The 20,090-nt window shown below is 37.7% G+C and overlaps 1 protein-coding gene across 1 annotated transcript; it reads left to right on the forward strand.

Moving 5' to 3' along the window:
- The first annotated feature begins 1,990 nt into the window (after positions 1–1,990).
- Positions 1,991–19,443, forward strand: LOC18430358 (NADH dehydrogenase [ubiquinone] iron-sulfur protein 5-B). Its single transcript, XM_006840515.4, has 2 exons — positions 1,991–2,264; positions 19,329–19,443. Exons 1-2 carry the CDS (start codon positions 2,115–2,117, stop codon positions 19,425–19,427), a joined length of 249 nt encoding a protein of 82 aa, XP_006840578.1. The 5' UTR covers positions 1,991–2,114; the 3' UTR covers positions 19,428–19,443.
- Positions 19,444–20,090: the final 647 nt, after the last annotated feature.

The raw sequence follows: 20,090 nt of genomic DNA on the forward strand, positions 1-20,090 counted from the left end.
CAAATTAGAGCCTACCTCAAAAATTTCACTAGAAAATGTTGTTTTGACGTCCAAATATCCTCAAATTGATCATCTCAACATCGAGATGCATGGGCTTGAGAAAAAAATGAATTACAAGTTTTGGAAATAATGTATCTTGTAACGTATTTGGACCGTCAATTTTAAGTTATTCAAGTTTTCATAGATCCGCTAGATCTACTATGTTTTTGAAGATTTAAATTTTATAGTTAAAGATGAAAATATATCTAAAAGATAGTCACCGATTGCCAGTTTTGAAACTACATTTCTCGATACTATTTGAAGGTGAGTTCTAATTTGATTGTCTAGAGCCTTGGCTCTATATAAATTGCACCTTTATATATATAAAATATATGAACTAAATAATGGAGAAATTATCTTTAATATACCTATATTTTAAAAAATCGGAAAAAAAACCTCAAACAAGACTTCATCAATACCATTTTTTCCAGTTTTTGAGCTTTATGGTAGCCTATTTACCGTAATATATTATATTATGACCTTTACAGTAATTAAAATACCATTATAATTTGATAATGTATTACCGTATTTTGAATACCGTAATAAAATAAAATTACATTACGGTACTTTGAGTACCTTAAGCAATTTTTTTTATTACGGTATTATTTTTACCATAATAGTTTTGATGGGTTATTACGGGAATCGAAATGCGGTAATCCTTTCGCACCTTATAATAACACGAAAAGCCCCATTCTTCTTTCCCATTTTTTTTGTTACGGTGTTCGTTGTGCCGTAAAATCCTAACAATTACGGTGTTTTTATTACGTTGGGCTTCCTCTTTTTGAGGTGGGCTCTTGAATTTTTTGAATTGGGTTCTTTTTGCAGAGAATTTGGATGCTTTCGAAATGGAAAACCATTTTCTCTCTCTAAAAATTTATTGGGTATCGTTAGATACGAAAGGGGGTTTGAGATTTTGTTACTGTGTATAAAATGGCTGGTTCATGGCCAAGCATTTCTTAAATTGTAGGAGGTTTTTCCTTTTTGTAGATTATCTGCACATAGTAGCTTTGCCGAAAGGGAAATTCTTGGTATCTGAATTGTTCTCTCTCTCTAAATGTGTTTTCGTATAAGCCTCTGTTTTTCATGTTGTGACCCATTGGCCTCTGGCTTTCTGGTCGGGCTACTCTCTCTCTAGAATTTTGTTTTTCCCATTCAAAAGATCTTACTTAAGCAACTGTTCCAAGTCAATTCACTCAATTCAATAGTTTAAGTTTTAGTTTCTCTCTCTACTTTCTTTCACTCAATTCAATAGTTTAAGTTTAAGTTTTTCTCTCTCTACTTTCTTTTGCCTGGTTCAGGTTGGCTTACTTATAAATGGTGTAATTTCAGTCTTTCTCTTGCATTAGTTGGGTTTATTTAGAGAGAGAGAGATTTTAGAGTGGATCAAGTGATTTCGCGAGTTAGTTTTTTTTGTTCCTATGGATTCCTGAAATTGCTACTGGTGCATAGAGGCTCTGATTTTTTGCTGTGGTCTTCACTCGGTAACGAAAGCATGTGAAAGAAGAATGGGGCTTTTCGTGTTGTTAGAAGGAGCCAAATGATTACGGCAGTTCAAGTGCCGTGATAACCCTTCAAAACCGTTACGGTAAATTAATACCATAAAAAAAAAAAAAAAAAAAGAAGCTTATTACGGTACTTTAATGTAACTTTATTTTATTATGGTATTTTAAATACCGTAATACATTATCAAATTTTAATGATATTTAAATTACTGTAAAAGCCTCAATATATTACGGTAAATAGTCTACCGTAAAAAATAATTTCGTCCAAAAAAACCGGAGAGTGGAGAAAAAGGGTTTTTAAGGTTTTTTTTTTGATTTTTTTAAAATATAAATAGATTGGCGATAATTTTCTTAAATAATACTACAATAAAAATATATATAATTGTTTTTTTTTTTGGTGTTTTTTTTAGATGTATACCTTCGCTGCCATGAATCTCACGAGCGGCGTATACCGAGCAGGAGCGCGTTGGTTTTGAGAAGACGAGGTCAGACGGCATCATACAAGAAGGGGGGCTCAGAGAGTGAGAGAAAAGCGGCGAGGGTGGGGTGTTTGGGATTTCTAGAGAGAGAGGAATGGCTTCAGGATGGGGCATCACTGGGAACAAGGGCCGATGCTACGATTTCTGGACGGATTTCAGCGAGTGCATGTCTCGTTGCAGAGAACCCAAAGACTGCGCCCTCCTCAGAGAAGACTACCTTGAATGCCTCCATCACGGCAAAGAGGTCTCTCTCTCTCTCTTCTCCACCATTTTAATCTGTTCATTTATCATATCTTAAACTTAGTTGTTGTAAGCTTTTGACAAAATCTCAGTTAGGGCTGAATCCATACATCGACTACCATGTTAATCTCTCTCTCTCTCTCTCTGGAAGCAGTGTCTCTATCTGTGAAATTTGATTGAGGTTTTACGGTTTCCGTCTTATATCACACTGTTCAATTAGGCAAGCATCATGCCATTTTGTTTAATTGAAGTTCCATCCTCTATACAAGTAATATATTCTCGTTCATTGGTAAATCATTATCAAAATACGTCCACCAATTTGTCAAAGCAATGGGCGGTAAAGCTCTCTTTGAAATGTTACATTTTGCTGATTTGAAGCCTCGACATTATTCAGTGGACAATGTTCCTTATTTCTTTTGAAGCCTCGACATTATTCAATGGACAATGTTTCTTATTTCTGGTTTTGTTGTTGCCCCAAATTGTCTAGGGACATTAACTTGATTGCGGCAAAGGGGTAATCCTTTTTCTTGTTTCATTTTAATTGATTCATTAATATCAATGCCAGATGAGAAAATTAAAATTGATACACCATTGAATCTCTCCTCCAATGCTCCTATAAGAAGATATAGCTTGGTTGCTAGTATTGATTTGCCCATCCCTCGAAAGCCAATCTCTCTCTTGTTTTAGCGACACTCTGAGATGTCCATTTGACTACTGGTTGTATTTTTTGTTCCCTCTATATAGTAATTTTATTCACTTTGAATTGATTTTAGCTCTGTACAGCATCCCAATTGTGGTCATTAATGTGTGGGAAATCAAGAGCTGGCAATTTTTTTTTTCCTTTGCTGATTTATCATGGCTCTTCTTTATGCGATAATTTGTACTGTTTGGTATGAAATATTCATGGAACATATATTTCTCTCTAATATCACATATTTTATTTTATTTTCTCATCTTTTGGTCTTTTCTATTTCCTAGTGATCCCAAAGTTGTGACTTTCACTCAAAAGATCAATGGGCCCTAAATTTTCCGTAATTTTGATTCCTCTCACAATGTTATAAAAACCTGGACTCGTTCTGGGACTAGTTGGGTGCCTAGGGCTGTGCACCTGGCAAGTCCTCAAGTGAGCTTCTCTAGTATTTCCTAAGTCAAGCAAAATTGGCCACACAGAAAAAAAAAAAAAAAAAAACCTCTAAAAGGGGAAATAAAAACACTCAGTTATACATTGAGCATGACCTCCAGCTAGCATGTTTTATGGACTCCGACATCTGCATTGGGTGGACTAGATTCAATAATTACGTATGGCATGGCTCGTTGAGCATGACCTCTAGTAACTCGGTCATGATAGATTTAGATATCCACTCAGCAATGGCTAACTTGAACAGTCTGAGAATTCCTATGAGATCATGTAATGGCTCACTGTATTGATGGTCATCCACCTATTCAGGTGGCAAAGATCTATTCCTTGAAGTGATGAATATTGTTTGTTGTTTGTGTCCGATGCATTTCAGAGCACACTAGCGAGAGAGAGAGATCGCAATATAGGAGCAATGGAGCATGGCTGTGATCTTCATGATCACACAACATGTCATGACAATTGATGAGCATGAGAAAGTTTGTGATCGATACGTCATGACAATTGATGAGCATGACAATTGTTGCTTGTGGATGTACAATTCAAACAACTTATGCATAGAGCTACTAAAAGCTTTACTATACAATATTTGAAGCAAGTGGGTCAATGCTACCTAAAAAGAGTGTTTCTAAATATATGCAAAAAAGGGCCCCACTTTTCTTTTTCTATTTTCCTTTTGTATTTTAAAACGAAAGTTTTAAATAATGTGGGATGGGTGACGTGTGCTTAGCATGGGTTAACCATGGCCCCTATTACAACACATGTCCATTTTACTTTCTGTTTTTACTCTCTGTAGCTTCACATGTGGAGGGTTTTTGGAGAGAGTAAAACACCTACACAAGCTCTCTACTATCAAAAACTTCTCTCTCTCTCTCTCTCTCTCTCTCTTTCTCTCTTTCTCACTCTTACTTCCTTGTGAGCTGAGCTATAGGGATATGCCTTACTCCAATGACAACCCTATGACCATCAGAGGTGCTCTATACTGTCTTCCCATTGCCCTTCTTTATTATATTTTCTCTCTCTATTGCTCTTTAATTTTATTTTCCAGGCCATTCATTCTCTACTTCGACGATCCAATCGAAGGGCTTGCTAACTCCTCCAAAACTAGTGACTGTGTTGGTTGTATTTGTTCTCTATCTGTATTGTGATTGGATGCTATTTGAAGTTGGGAAATAATTGCATGAGCAAGGAGAACATTGTTGGTTAAAAACCCATTACACTTATATATTGGATAGAAATTCTAATTTTGTTGAAAAATTATTTGTTGTGAGAATAGGAGTTCATTGTCCTTAATTCCTATTATGCTTGCTGGACTTCAATTTTGGATCCAATGTATGTATATGTTTGCATGAGTATATTTTCTATTGAAACTTGATTTCCTAAACATTGGAGGAATTGGGATCTTGAATGCATGATCTTGAAATTTTCATCAAAGTATTATGACTGATTTGGGCATAGAACAATACAGTTAAGATTCGTTGTTGAAAGCTCATGCCATATGTTTGATGAATTTCCTGGTTTTAGCTGTAGCGTAGATTTACATGGGTTACCGGAGATTGGCCACATGTTGCCCAATGGGACACATGTCACCCAACACCACATTATTCAATTTTTTATTTTAAAAATACTTCATAAATGGGGTAAACAAGGTAAAATAGAAAAATAAAATTGGGTTTTTTATTACAAATATTTAAAAACAAGTGTGGTTTTTAAAAAACATAAAAAATAAAAAAATAAAGAAAACTTATATACAAAATGAAAAATTATGAAAAGCTGTTTTCATTTCATATGCTCAAATAAATTATATGATAATCCAATGATTTCCACATTCCCACTTCATATTAAAGAATTGATATAAACAATATTAAGTTCCAACAATTATGTACACAACATACAAATGTGTGGCTGTAGAGTCATTGTCAAATAGTAACAAGGAGTTAAAGATAGAGTAGAGACATACTGGGCAAAAAAAAAAAAAAAAAAGCACTCCAATCGTAAACATTGGCCTATTTCTCTACAATCCATGGGAATGTGGAGGGTCAAAATCTCGGATGTCTCTGTAGTGATCCCTGACAACTATGTGATTGCGAGAGAGCCCCTAGTCTATTATAACCAAGGCTAGTCAAACCCTCATGCTTACCACTGCCTGGGCCTTATTGCTCAACTCCTTTCCCTTGGTAGTTGCCATCACCATTTTCTTCATTGTGATCAGAGCCCTCGTCATCTTGCCCATCATCCTCTAGTTGAGTCTTCTCAGCACACTTCCCTCTCCTTCCTCCGCAAGCTCTGGACCAACTTTTTTTCAAGGACCTTCTTGTTTGTGATTAGTTCTTCTTGCTCCACTAGCCATTCCTCTATAGGATCTTCCTCAAATATATAGTTGAGATTAATTCAGTTATAGTTTTGGACTTCCCTCCTCAGCTGCCTCTTCCTTAGAATCAAATAGTAGTGCGGGTAACAAGTTTGTGGAGCCTCCTGTTTCTTGACTTCTTGTTCACTGGTGAGTGGATCCACTAGAATGTACTCCAATTTCTCTCATATCTACTGTGGAACATCTTGGGTTTTGAAAATCCTCCTCCATCTCCCCCTAGAACATGGTATTTCGGGGGAAAATTGAGATCGATCGACTTGCTAGGGAGGACATAATCAAAGTGGACAAAGAAAGAATCCCCTTCAGATCTTCCTGTTAGAAGGAGAATTCGTAATTAGTTCCTCTTGCTCCACTAGCCATTCCTCTGTAGGATCTTCCTCAAATATATAGTTGAGATTGATTCAGTTATCGTTTTGGACTTCGCTCCTCAGCTGCCTCTTCCTTAGAATCAAATACTAGTGTGGGTAACAAGTTTGTGGAGCCTCCTTTTTCTTGATTTGTTGTTCACTGGTGTGTGGATCCACTAGAATGTACTCCAATTTCTCTCATACCTATGGTGGAACATCTTTGGTTGATGATCCTAATTCTGATCCTTTTCAAGTGAGTGGTGTCGCTTCCATATATCTCCAACCATTTTGTTGAAATGAGAAGACAAATTAGTCAATATGAGTACAGTCACATATCACAATACAATGGAATAGAATCATAGATTAGTTCTAGTATAATGCTGTATGAGTTGTGGCTTTCAAGAATTTGGAAGGCAACCTGGCTCTAGCTATGAGCCACTTCTTCTCACGAGATTAGACCTAAAATCTCCTTATGCATCCATATACAAGCAAACAAAATTAACAAAGTATACATTTTGAATTTTAAAAATACAACAAACTAAGGATCATTACTGGTTCACACTTTCAATTTACAAAATACAAATGAAACGAATGTTTACCTCTTACAAAATTTCAATTTGGGCTATATCATCTCGCACTAATCTTCCAATCCAGCACTTCACCCCTTCCATGATCTTAGGGTGCTGGCTTTGACTTGGTTTGATTGTGGCATGTAAGATTTAAGAAGAAACTGAATATATAGTTATCATTATATCAAAGATAGGAGCAAATAGGCTACAACCCGCAAGGCACATAAATCACAAATTATATCTTATATAATGAAACTGAAATTGAAAGTTGCTACTTGGATTGGGCGTTGCAGTGTGTTAGCTCACATGTCATCGATGATGTCTCAAACTTTCTTGTAGTGTTTGGCGAATCGCAACTTGCTCGTATGGCTTACTTTGCGTGGTCCACTGCTTCATTTATGAATCATGGCAGGCTTGACATTAGAATCAACAGTCTTTAGGATTGCTACAAGTTGGGTTGTGACAGCCACAATTTGCTCGCACTTATCCAAAAACCTTCTACTATTAGTCTTTTCTTCGGACTTCGTTTGCAGGTTGAGTCTTTGAGATAGTTGTAGAAACCATTTTGTCAAAACTACTGTCTTCTTCAAACCCAATGCTACCTTAGAATTGACTCTATGTCAAGTATGAGATTCCAAGTCTGGAAAATGCTATTCCCTTCCACAGTGTTACCTCCTTAAGTTAAGGACTCATGAGTGATTGACTATATTTAAATTTTGTTTTTGTCTCCCATCTCTCAACATAGTCAATCACTTGCTTCAATTCATTAACTGCTTCCAACATGAGGTCTATACAATGTGTGATATAGGGGCTCCATGCTAATTGCTGCCTCTTTCATAAGCTCCTCCTTGCTGTTATGTAATTCTTTGCATTGTTTGTAATCACTTAAAACATTATCCTCCCCAATTGCTTCCATTACGTTATGAAGCAGCCTAAATAAAAGTCTTTCACTCGAGTTTGTTATAGGCATCTACACGAGGACAAAAGATTGTTCCCCTCCGACGATATGCCAAAAATTAAGGGGCGTCCTTTCTTTTCCATCCTACTAGCCATCTAACACATGGTCATCCATGCCCTCGCCACATGGCCTTATACTCATCAACAAATAGATCAACCTCAGCCACCACCTCATCCAAGAAAGACCCTCTAAGCTCATGTGCATTCGGGCCCTTGAATCTTGGCCTCTCATTTGATAATATTCATTGCTTGCTGCCTTGAATGGGATCACAACATGATAATACTACTCTGCTATTGCCTTCTAAGTCATCTTCTTAATTGCCTTGCCCTAGGTGGACTTAAGGGTCCGTTGCTTTGCTTTGGGCCTATACATAAAGGGGTGAATTTGGACCTGAATAGGCTTTGTGAGCTATGAAGATTGCATACCTTGGGGATGGGAAGGTTGAGAACTAGTAGGAGGTCTTTGCTACTCAACGAAGGTGGGAGACTTAAATAGTCATGGATTTTGGTGCACATACCCTCATGCTATTTACTATTGGTTTGGGAGTGGATGATTGGTTCTAGCTCTTGAGGAACCCACATTGAGGCGGGCTTGCTATCTATAATGCACGTCTTTTAGACCTACCCTCCTTTGCATGCCCAAGTTGGGCCTATAGTCATTGGAAGCGGGAGCGGGAGCTTGAGCATGGGATTGGCCCATGGCTATAGCTCCCTGCCTTGGGATCAAGATCCCTTCACAATAGGACCACCCCCATATTTGGTGGGGTCATGCTTTCTCTTCCGTAGGGATCGATCCCTTCCAGTCAATGGTTTCCTACAAGGTAGGGATTGAGATCCTTTGACTTTTTTTTTTTAATTTTATTTTTATTTTTATTTAAGGGAAAAGTAGGGGGGGGGGAAGGCGGGGGGGGGGGGGGAGCATCCTCTTCTAGAGCTTCAACTACAGAATCGTAGGAGCAAAATTCTGAGAGGGTTTGCCTCCCCTTAACCAAGTTCCACGCATCGATGATTGGGCCTTCAAATCTTCTTTCTCTTCCTCGCACGATGCATAATACTCTCATCCTCACGAGATGTCTTTGCATCTTCTTGTCTTTAGCGGCTTGGATGGAAGTGCAGTACTTGTTGTTTGATTCTGTAGACACATTTGGAAATGCAACAGATCACCCTGATTTTGGTGAGGTGATGTTTTAGGTGATTAATACAGTTAGACATATCCTTTCCGCAAGATGTGCATTGTTGGAAATAATTAAGTATTCTTATATTTGGTGGGTATAAATGTTTTATATTTGTTTAGGAGTTATATATCCCATTTCATTGTCCATTGGAAGTATTGCAATTAGTTCACTTTATAAATACAAATAAGAGGTGCGTGCTGGTCATTCGAGATAACATTCCAATCTTATTCTTATATTTGGTGGGTATAAATGTCTTATTTTTGTTTAGGAGTTATGTATCCCATTTCATTGTCCATTGGAAGTATTGCAATTAGTGCACTTTATAAATACAAATAAGGGGTGCATGCTGGTCATTCGAGACTAACATTCCAATCTCTGTTTCTCTCCTCTCTCCCCCCTAACACCTCTATCTCTCTTTCTTCTCTTCATTCTTCTTTCTTCTCTTTCCTCTATTACTACTCTCTAATATTGTACTTTTACTTTTCCCACAAGTATTGGATAGAGGTTACGCACCTTTTTTGCATCTAAGTTCCCTCTTATAGTTGGTGCGATTGTTTCGTTCTTTTTTGTGCATGTCTCCTATGATTCGAGAATTCGATGCTCGCAACGTTGGGCTAATTTTCGATTACTAGAACTAGAAGTATAATATGCACAACGCAAATAGTAAGCCTTGGATGGAAGGCCCGAGAGCTCTTGAATCACTTATGTGGGTTTTCTTACTCCAAGGTTTCTAGAGAGAAAGTTAGGAGAGATAAGGGGAGGCATTAGGTGTAGAGAGAGAAACTCTTTTTGAGAAGCATGTAGATCCCATGAGAATTCTCTAGTTTTTTTTTTTGTCTTAGCCCCTATATATAAGAATATCCCATGAGAGAATCTTATCCAAAAGATAAGTTATCTTTCCTATTTAGGATAATATTCTTTCAAACCAATTTTATTCTCAATTGAAGATCTCATATCATATGTGATTTCATTTTCTTTTATCTCTACCATTAACAAGTCCAACAATACCATTGCTCTTTGAGGTCTCATGACACATTTTCTAATAATATTCTCTCAAGTCATATGGGAACTGACATCATTTTGTGTACCCACTATGGGATGAGTGAGAGATGTTGGATTTGGAGTTTGCCCTTTGTGGATTTTAATGTTCTTAGTGGCTAATAGAGAAGAAGATGTCCATGATATTGCTGGACTTGTTAATGATAGAGAAAAAAAGTAAGGGGAATCCCATGTGATATGGAATTTTCGATTGGGGATAAAGTGGACTTCCAAAATAGAAAAGATAACTCCTCTTTTGGATAGGATTTCCTCATGGGATATTCTTATATAAAGGTATTAAGAGAAAAAAATGAGTGAATTCTCATGGGATTTATGTGCCTCTTAAAAAGGATTTAGCTCTCTGCTCTAAAAGCTTTCCCTTTTCTTCTAGTTTTCTCTCTCTAGAAAACCTTAGAATAAGAAACCCATATAGGTGATTCAACCACTCTCGGGCCTTCCATCAAGGGCTTATGATTTATGTTGTACATGCCGTACTTTCGGTTCTAGTAACTGAAAGTCGACCTAAGCTTGCGAGCATTGAACTCTCGAACTGTGGGACATGCATAGAGAAAGGAACGGAAGAATCATATCAACTGCACTGGAAGAATCGGATTTGAAAAACTGTATGTGATTTTTAGGAATGAAGGTCCCACTCCCAAAAATTTATTGGTCTGGAGCAATTCCCACTACCTCCTTTTTAATAAATTGCATGCCCTCATGTGTTCTTTAGGGCAAACCTCTTGCTGAAATTATTTATCCAAACTCCCCTGTTTCCTATAACCCCCAAAGTGTTTAGTTGCGTATGTTTTGTCTACATCCTTGGTCCAAAGACGGACATGCTTGATGCTAAAGCTGTCAAATATGTTTTTCTAGGATATCCATCTTATCAAAAGGAATTCAAGTGTTACGATCCTATGAACAAAGTCTGCTATGTCTCCTCTGATGTTACTCTCTTTGAATGTATTTCATTCTTCTCATCTACCGATCATGAGTGCTTTCTTAAGTGCGAGAATAAGATTGAAAAGAGCTCATTTTTGGTTCAAATGTGCTCTCTTCAAAAGTAAAAATAATATTCTTATAAGAGAACTGTGAGTTGAGAGGCACTCATTCAAGCCTACATCTGTTTTGACTATGGAACATGTTGCAAATATTCTTGCGAATGCTGTAGGAAAAGGATCAAGTTGACTATATTTAACAAGCTTTTGTTGCTCGGAGACCAATTTCAGCTTGAAGGGGAGTTTTCAAGATAAGTGTCATCCTTGTTGTGCTCCCAAATTCCTTTGTGCTTTTCCAAAGAATGTACTTTTGCACTTTTAAAACACACAGTTGCTGTTGTGACCATATATGATGGACACATTTTACAAAATTTTACACATTTCAGTCGATCCATCTCTCGGGTCTACCATGCCGACCTCCTATCAGGATTCAAAACTAGTAAGCATGGGCCCATAATTTCCCACTTATAGTACGCGGATGACACCTTGGTCTTCCTGGAGGCCACCAGTACCAAAGTCAAAACCCTCAAAATATTCCTTAGTTGTTTCCAATCCACAACAGGGTTCAAGATCAATATGGAAAAATCAAGTATGTTGGGGGTGGCTTTGTCACTTGGTGAAATTAGAACACTCATTCCAGATTGGGAATGTAAAGTTCAGGATCTTCCTACCACCTACCTTGGCCTACCCTAGGGAGTTGGAAAGCTCAGAAAGCAACAATGGTCCCCTGTCCTTGACAAGGTTGACCGACGCCTGGCAGGATGGAAAGGTGGATATCTTTCTTTGGCAGGAAGAACTACCTTGATTAAAGCTACCGTAGCAAACTCCCCAATCTACCTCATGTCGCTCTTCCACTTGCCAGCTCAGGTGGCAAATCGTCTGAATCAACTCATGAGGAATTTCCTATGGTCCGGACAGGATGACAAGAAAAAATACCATCTTGTTGCTTGGGACAAGGTTTGCCAACCAAAAGAGAAGGGAGGCTTAGGGATAAGAGTCCTTCGCATACACAACGCTGCTTTGCTAGGGAAATGGTGGTGGCGTTTAGCCACTCAGCCTAACGCCCTTTGGGCACAGGTAGTAAAGCACAAGTACAAAATCCCCTTAGAAACTTGGCTTCCAGGAAGAGCCTAAGGCCATAACGTGTCAGGAGCCTGGAAGTCCCTCTCTACATTGCTGGCCCCAGTCAAAAGAAACATAAGGTGCCATCCGAGATAAGGTTCGAGAATAAAATTTTGGCAGGACTTATGGTTAGGACCTTCCCCTCTCCGTGAGGTCTTCCCAACCCTCTTTTCCCTTGCCCGAGATCAGGATTCCTCTATTGCCCAGAAATTTAGCCTCTTAGGAGGCCGTAGAGTTTGGAATCCTTCTTTTTGAAGGAACCTAACTGAAGAGGAAACTGCTGATTTCCAACGGCTATTGAACACCCTACACTCCCTCTTTTTCCTTTCCCATGGTAGAGATGAAATTGTCTGGACCTTAACCCCCTCGGGCAAGTTCTCTTTGGCTTCCCTCTATAAAAGTCTTACTTCCCTACCCACCACCCATGATCCCTTCTCTAGAGTTTGGTCCACTATTGCTCCACCAAAAGTGCAGACCTTCAACTGGCTTGCCTTTTCACAAAAGGTCCTCATAGTCGATCACCTAAAAAGAAGAGGGGTCTCCATCCCTAATAGGTGCGCCCTGTGTGAATGTGAGGAGGAAACAAACCTTCACTTGTTCTTACTTTGTAACTTCTCTTTTGACCTATGGGGCAGGGTATTACAACTATTTGGCATAGAATGGGTTACCCCTCCTCAGTAAAAGCCCTCCTAACCTATAACCTTGAATCAAGCTGGCCTAAGGCAGGAAGAATCCTGTGGAAGGCGACTTTAGCTGCTACCATATGGATACTGTGGCTGGAAAGAAACTCAAGAATCTTCCGAGGCTCTAAGCTTCAAATTCCGGTGCTTTTGCACAAGGTAACCACCCTGGTTACCTTCTGGGCCTCTAACCATAAGTTCTTTGCTGGAATTCCAGGAGCTTTCTTCCTCTCACAATGGGGAAACATCCTTCATCACCAACCACCGCGGGTAAGAAGGCCAGCTTACCACCAACCCTAGGCAGCATCAAATTAAATTTTGACGGATGCTCCTTGGGGAACCCTGGTCCAGCAGGGGCAGGAGGAGTCTTTCGAGACCTTGAAGGCAGTATACTCCTCACCATCTTTGGATACCTTGGCCTCAAGGACTCTCACCATGCGGAAGCCTGAGCCCTCCTAGCTTTGAAAAAGTTCAACCCTTCCTGGGGCACAAGACTGATAGTGGAAGGTGACTCAAAAAATGTCATCTCTTGGGCTAGTAGAATGAGTGATCCACCATGGCATTTGACCCCAGTTTTTGACGAGCTTCACCACATTTGTAGGGCCATGGGCGTCTCATGGAAGCATACTTGGGGGACGTCCAACGATATCGCCAATCCGCTGGCGAAGGAGGGCGCTAGAAGTTGGGGTCAGGCTGCTCATACTGGGTCCACTTTCTTTTTTGCACTGGACCAGTGGACCTCAACCAAATTTTTTTGGGTCTTTTCTTTTCTATATTTTCGCACTGTACATCTCAAGGCAGATGGGCATTTTTATAAGCCCTTTCCTTGCCACTTTCTTGTAAAATTTTGTAAGGGGGTAATCTTATAACCCAATTTTTGAACAGGGTCTACTGACGTATTTTTACCGAGAGTCCCACCTAGAGGGCACTCTCGGATGAACACATTACTGTACTCTTTCTCTCTACAGCGATACAATTGTTAACAATTTAAAAAAAAAAATAAAATTTGCGCAAGGTTTTTTCTTGTTTGGTATGTGTAGATTGTGTTAAAAGGTGAACATGAAGAATTCATGGATAGGGACATACTTTAAGAATGTGTAGTAAACATTATTTGGGGTGTTGATTAGTTGAGGTGAGGCCAAGCATGGACTTGTTGAAGCTCAGCTTGGAAGTGTGGTGGCTGGGCTTGAGCTTGAGCTAGCCAGTTCACGCTTGGCTTGATTAAGGATGCTGAGCTTGTGCATGGCTTGTTTATTTAAAAAGAGTCTAATCAAGTTGTAAAACAAGAAAAATGCCTACTGATATAGAGTGAGAAAGAAGGATCTACTAAAACTAGAAAAATTGAATTAAAGTGAAATAAGAAACCCTTATATATAGAGACCTAAAACCAGAAGCACAAGAAACCCAAATTACATATTTAGAGAGAGAATATTATTCTGTTATAACTTGATTAGGGATCTTCTGATATTGGTTGTCTAAAAGAAGAATTCATGGAGAACAAAGACGGAGAGTGTCTTTTGTTTAGCATTGAAGTAAGAGAGGTAAGAAAACTGGAAAAATCATGCACATTGGAGAGAGAGAGAGAGAGAGAGTTAAAAGTGTCTTAAAATTTTTTTAAGGAAGAGACAGCCTTTCTGTGGAAATAATGAGAGAGCGAGAGTTTGAGAGAGAAAGGCCTAAAAGGCTAAGAGGGAGGGAGTTAGGGAGGGGGGACAAAAGTTGTAAGGAATAGAAACAATCCTTTTTATGGGAACTAAAGAGTGAGCGAGCGATAGTTAGAGAAAGGCCTAAAATGCTAAGTTCCTAGGGGATGGAAAATTTTCTAGTAGTACGTTTGGCTAGTTGACAGCCTCTCACATGTATGCATCATAAATTATGTACTATATATGTGACATATATAGTACATATATGCTAAATTTCTTTATTTAAATCTATGTATAACAATCCTAATCCAAGCCCAAGCCAGACTTAAAAGCAGCTTGAACTTGGTTCGTTTGTTTGCTGAGTGGCTCTGCTTGCTTCTCTCCTCAATCCAAAATACCCTATTCAAGCTTGGCTGCTCGGCTCATGATGAGCCCAGCTAAGGCGGCTCACAAGCTGCCTTAGCTTGTTGACAGTCCTAGTAACATTATATTTGCAGTTGAGAAGATATAATGGTAGGGTCTTCATCGAAAACTGGGATGCCCAGTCAACATGGATGGGACTAATGATGGAGAAGCTGGCAACAAGATTTTGTGTTTCTTTTTGCTTGGCTGGCACATATATTTTGTGGTATGGAAAAAAAAAATTGTCCTTTCCAAGATTTGGATGATTGAATTTACTGAAAGCTTTTATACCTAAAATACCAGTCTATTTATGATTTCTGCTCTGCTGGGAAAGATGATTGGGAAATGCAGAGGGGTTAGCTAAGCATAGTAAAGGAAGGGACTTAGAAATTTTGTTTAGTGAAGAGGGAGGAGGTTTGTGCCAAAGGAACTGTTACTCTTAATTGATCGAGAATATCAAACGAAACCCTTTTGGCTAGTTTGTTTGGTGCAAGGAAAGGCATAAGTATTATGTTAAAAAGTAACTTGTCACCTATTATCAACATCCACATCATCACCTCATCATTAAGCAACGAGGTCCTCACCATCATCATCATCAATAAACATCATCGATGACCTCATCACTGTCTCAAAGAAGCCACCATCTTGAAGATTCTAGTGCGTTGCAAAAGTTCAAGACCATTCTAAATCTTGCACTATGGCGGTAAAACAAGTTATAAAAAGGATAGAGCATTTGCAATGTGAAAACATATCCTAGAAACAATAGGAGATGAATACTATTGCAAAAAAATTACATGGCCCCTCAGCCCACATAATTACTATGTAACCCATGGTTTTTACTATTCCAAATGCAGTGGTGGAATTTTCTTGAGTAACTACTGCTTCATCTTCATCTTTACTACCATTCTTTGCTATTTCCCCCAACAGATTTTGGTATCAAAGCCTGGTTTGTGCTTCCAAGAATACCCCTTCACTTGAAGTTTGGCTTATAGCATCAACCTTGGGTATGAATTATGCCTAAAACCTAACCTAGAGAAGATTCCGACTCATCTCCAAATGAATACTTTATCTCACAAGATCTGTGGGATATTGTTGAAGAAGGCTATCCAAAGCCAGAAGATGCATTTGCACTTAAATCGTGGTCACATGCAAAGCATAATGAATACAAGGTAAATAAAAGAGAGACGCAAAACCCTTCTCTTCATCTAGCAAGCTATAAGTAAATCTATCTTTCCTCTATTTAAAATTTCTTCAAAATCAAAAGAAGTATGGGATATTTTGAAAAATTTATGGGATATTTTCAAGGATTTGAACAAGTGATTTCTATCAAACTCCAAAATTTATGGAGAACATGTGATAATTTGATGATGAAAGATAGTGAATCAGTTTATATTTTCTTTTCTAGAGTTTTGGAATAGTAAATCAAATTATAAGTTATGGATATATCATTCTTGATAAAAAAAATTATTCAAAATTTTTTGAGAAGCTTGTTGGTAAAATTTGACGATGTTGTAGCAACCATAGAAGAATTGAAAGATTTATCTAAATTTCATTACAATAATTAAGTAGGTCTCTTGAAGCACATGAGCAAAGAATGATAGAAAAGATGAAGATGAAACCGTAGTCACTCAAGAAAATTCTATTATTGCATGTGGAATAGTAAAAACATGGGCTACATAGTAATTGTGTGGCATGAGGGACTATATTGACATTTGCAAATTTCTTGCAATAGTATTCATTCCCTATTGTTTATGAGATATGTTTTCACCATAGATATGCTCTCCCCTTTTTATAACTTGTTTTACGACTATAGTACGCGGTTTAGAATGGTCTTGAATTTGTATGCCGCCATTTTATAAATATTTAGATGCTACTTACCTGTCATTCTAGATGGACCACATTTTCTTGTAAGCAAACTTGTATAAGATTTTGCTTTTTCACCTACGTGGTTGAGAGATTTGTAATGGGATGAACAACATGTGAGGGCCACTATCTTCAAGATGGGGGCTTCTTCGAGAGAGTGATGAGGTCATCGATGATGTTCATTGATGATGATGATGGTGACGACCTCATTGATGAGGTATGAATGATGAAGTGATGATGTGGATGTTGACAATAGGTGACGTCACTTTTTAACATCCCCCCTTAATTTATCGCTCTCATTGTATCTCTGAACTGGATAAATTTATCTGTAGAAATTGTTTTTGTGAATATATCTACAAGCTACTCATTTGTCGTGATAAATTTCTACTCGATTTTACTTTTTTCTATTAGCAATTTGATAAAGTGTTCCTGAACTTCTATGTGCTTTGTTCGACTGTGAAGTACTTGATTATTTGTCATTGCAATAGCTGACGTATTGTCACCAATGTTGTCAGATTCTCTTCGGAGTCTTCTTCTGTTTGATGAGAAAAATGAAGCAATTCGGTGTTTCGGCCGATTCGAAGGCAGACTTCAGACTTTTTTTTTTTTTAATTTATTATAAGTAAATTAGATATTTATATATAAAATATATACAAATAATAGAAAAAAAAAAGAAAAAAAAGAAAAATATATATATATATATTAAAAAATACATCTATATAGCTATTTCTTTGCTGGTCGAAGCATTCCTGAAGCAAATCGGAAGCGGTTCGAATTTGACCGAAGCAGCCCGAAGCGGTCTGAATTTGACCAAAGCAGCTCGAAGCGGTCCGAATCTGACCGAAACGGCAGCACCACGCTTCATTTCTCTTCGCTTATGCCTAAAAACCGAAGGCTTCGGCCTCTTCGGCCAAAGCGAAGCGAATTTGATAACATTGATTGTCATAGAAAATTGTTGTGGGGGCATTTTGTTTTTGCTGCAAGTCTGATAAAAGTCTTTTAAGCCAGACTGCTTGGCATGCTGCGCTTGTTGAAATATATTCGGCTTCTGCTGATGATAAAGCCACAATATTTTGCTTCCTTGATGACTATGATATCACTTTTGTTCCTATGCAGATAACATAGCCGGAAGTGCCTTCCAATCATCAATTGAACTTGCTCAATCATTATTAGAAAATCCAACAAGATTAGTATCATTTCCATAAATATATTTGATAGCGTGTTTCCTTGTACCTTGGATATATACCAAAATTCTTGTTATTGCTGCAAAATGCAGTTTACTTAATTCATTCATGAACCTAGGACAAATACTAACTGCATGCACAATATTGGGCTTTGTGTCTATGATGGGACATTGCAGTGCTAGATCTATGTTGAAAAGTGAGGGCCAAGGGTTTAGTGGATGTGGAGGTCTATACGGTCCAGAGTTAGGGAGGCATGTTCCTAGATGATGCCATGAATGTCCATAATAGACTTAAGATAGGTGATAGGCCTGATTTCTAGTTTTGATTAGATCAATAGGGTTTCCTACAAGATTTCCCATCTTTCCCGTGCAAGAGGTGAAAATCTTCTAGATGTTGCAAAAATCAGTTATGGATTATTTGTGAAAGTCAGTATTGGATAGTATTCGGAAGCATTTGCGACATGATTGGTTTGTGGAACCTAGGTTGAAAAGTCTATGACCAAGTTAGTGATCATAGATTCCATTAACTATATAATTTAGGAAGCTTCCTATCTAGCTAAAGATCATGCAATACAAGCGGCACATATAGACTCCTTCCTAGTAGTCATACTTCAAGATATTCTGAACAGTGGTTACAAAGAAATCCCAAATCTTGCAAATGAATAGATAAATGTTAGAAAATGTTGTTTCCTACACCTAACACAACTAATAGACATGCGGGTTCCAACACTTTTCATTTTAAATTGATCCATGATAGGAAATCTAAAACAAAGAAATGGATGTTGTGGGCCGTATATACCCTAGACCAATATGTTCAGAAATGTTTTTTGCTTCCCTCCATTTAAACATACTAGAAATGATTTGATTGAAAAGCAACCATTACTGTTTGACATTTTACAATCTGTTGGTTAGGACCTCTACCTGGGGTGACTTCTTCAAGGCCAGAGTTTATGTTGGAGTATATTTGTTATTGTTTTACTCCCCTTTCTCCGCTTGTTTCCTCAAGAGCAGTCCAGTTCTGGCATATTTAGTGCCCCATCTGTCTTTTATTTATTTTGTGGGATGGAGCATATATACAGGTCCAAACTAAGGAAACTTTATCGGAGAATATTTCTGTAACTTTGATTCATACAAGTATCCATAACCTGTATTCATATAGTTATATTATTTGTTCTGTTGGAATATGGAGATGCATTGGAAACTAAGTGCCTCACTCAGATTTTACCATTATCACTTTCAATTTAGCCATAAATGGTACCATGGTTATGATCATCATACATCTTTCATTCAGCTATAAGGGAGAGGCTGTTTCTCCAATGCATTTTTTCCTCTTCTCTTGCTCTGTAAATTTCACTTATTATGATGTATCTCTTATTCTTGTCCTCTTGTACATCATTTAAAAAACAAGTAATCAGCAAAAAAAAAAAAAACAATGAAGAAAAAAGCTTGCCTCGTGATTTCCATTTTTTAATTGATTATATTTGGTGCTAAGGAACTCAATGGTTTTGTTGCTTTTGCACCAATTATACTGATGATGATGGTGGTAATTCCTGATATGATGATAAGTTTTTGTCTAATGTCTTTTCAGTATCAACGAAGTAATGCTATATACAAAGAAGAACAGAGGCAGATAAGAGCTGCTGCACGCAAGGCCAAAGAGGCAGGTAATGGAGCCCATGAGAGTTGATCATGATTGTACTTAACACTATTTCTTTTACTGATAAGAATGAAAACTGCAATAATAAATCATGAACTGTTTCAATTTTGTGGGAATTGTTTTGAGATGTAAATTATCCTGAACTGTCATGTTTTCGGAGCCCATTATTTACTTTTTTGGGAGTCTTTGTGTTCTATGGCATGGGATAGAATCTTGAATTCTATTGTTTTATGGATTTGGCTGTTGCACTCTTCATAATAATAGTTTGCTTTGACAAAAAATAAGTGATTTGGTAAGTAGTGGCAATTTCTTCCTGTGGAAGTTTTGGTATTAAATGCAACCATTGAGTCTGATACCACAAACAATAATGGTGAAGAAAGAAAATTAGAAAATTCTAGCACTGCAGTTTTGCCAATAACCAAAGGGTGTGGTTTCCATAAGGTTGCAACCTTAAACAATCCAACTAAGGCGCAACTTCAAATTTTATCATAAGATATAATTTTGATATAAAATGTTATTAGGATTATCTCAAAATCTATTTTTATATTCAATTATCATATTTTAAATTAAAAAAATGGTTAAAATCAAGTAGATCTATAAACATATGAAAATCTTGGAAATGGACGGCGTAGATAAGGTGTTGTAAGATGCACTATTTCTGAGACTCAAAATCTTTTTATATTTCATAGTCAT

This window comes from Amborella trichopoda, chromosome 2, assembly GCF_054954075.1.
Source record: "Amborella trichopoda isolate Santa Cruz 75 chromosome 2, AtrichopodaSantaCruz75HAP2 v2.0, whole genome shotgun sequence".
In the NCBI taxonomy this organism is placed as follows: Eukaryota; Viridiplantae; Streptophyta; class Magnoliopsida; order Amborellales; family Amborellaceae; genus Amborella; species Amborella trichopoda.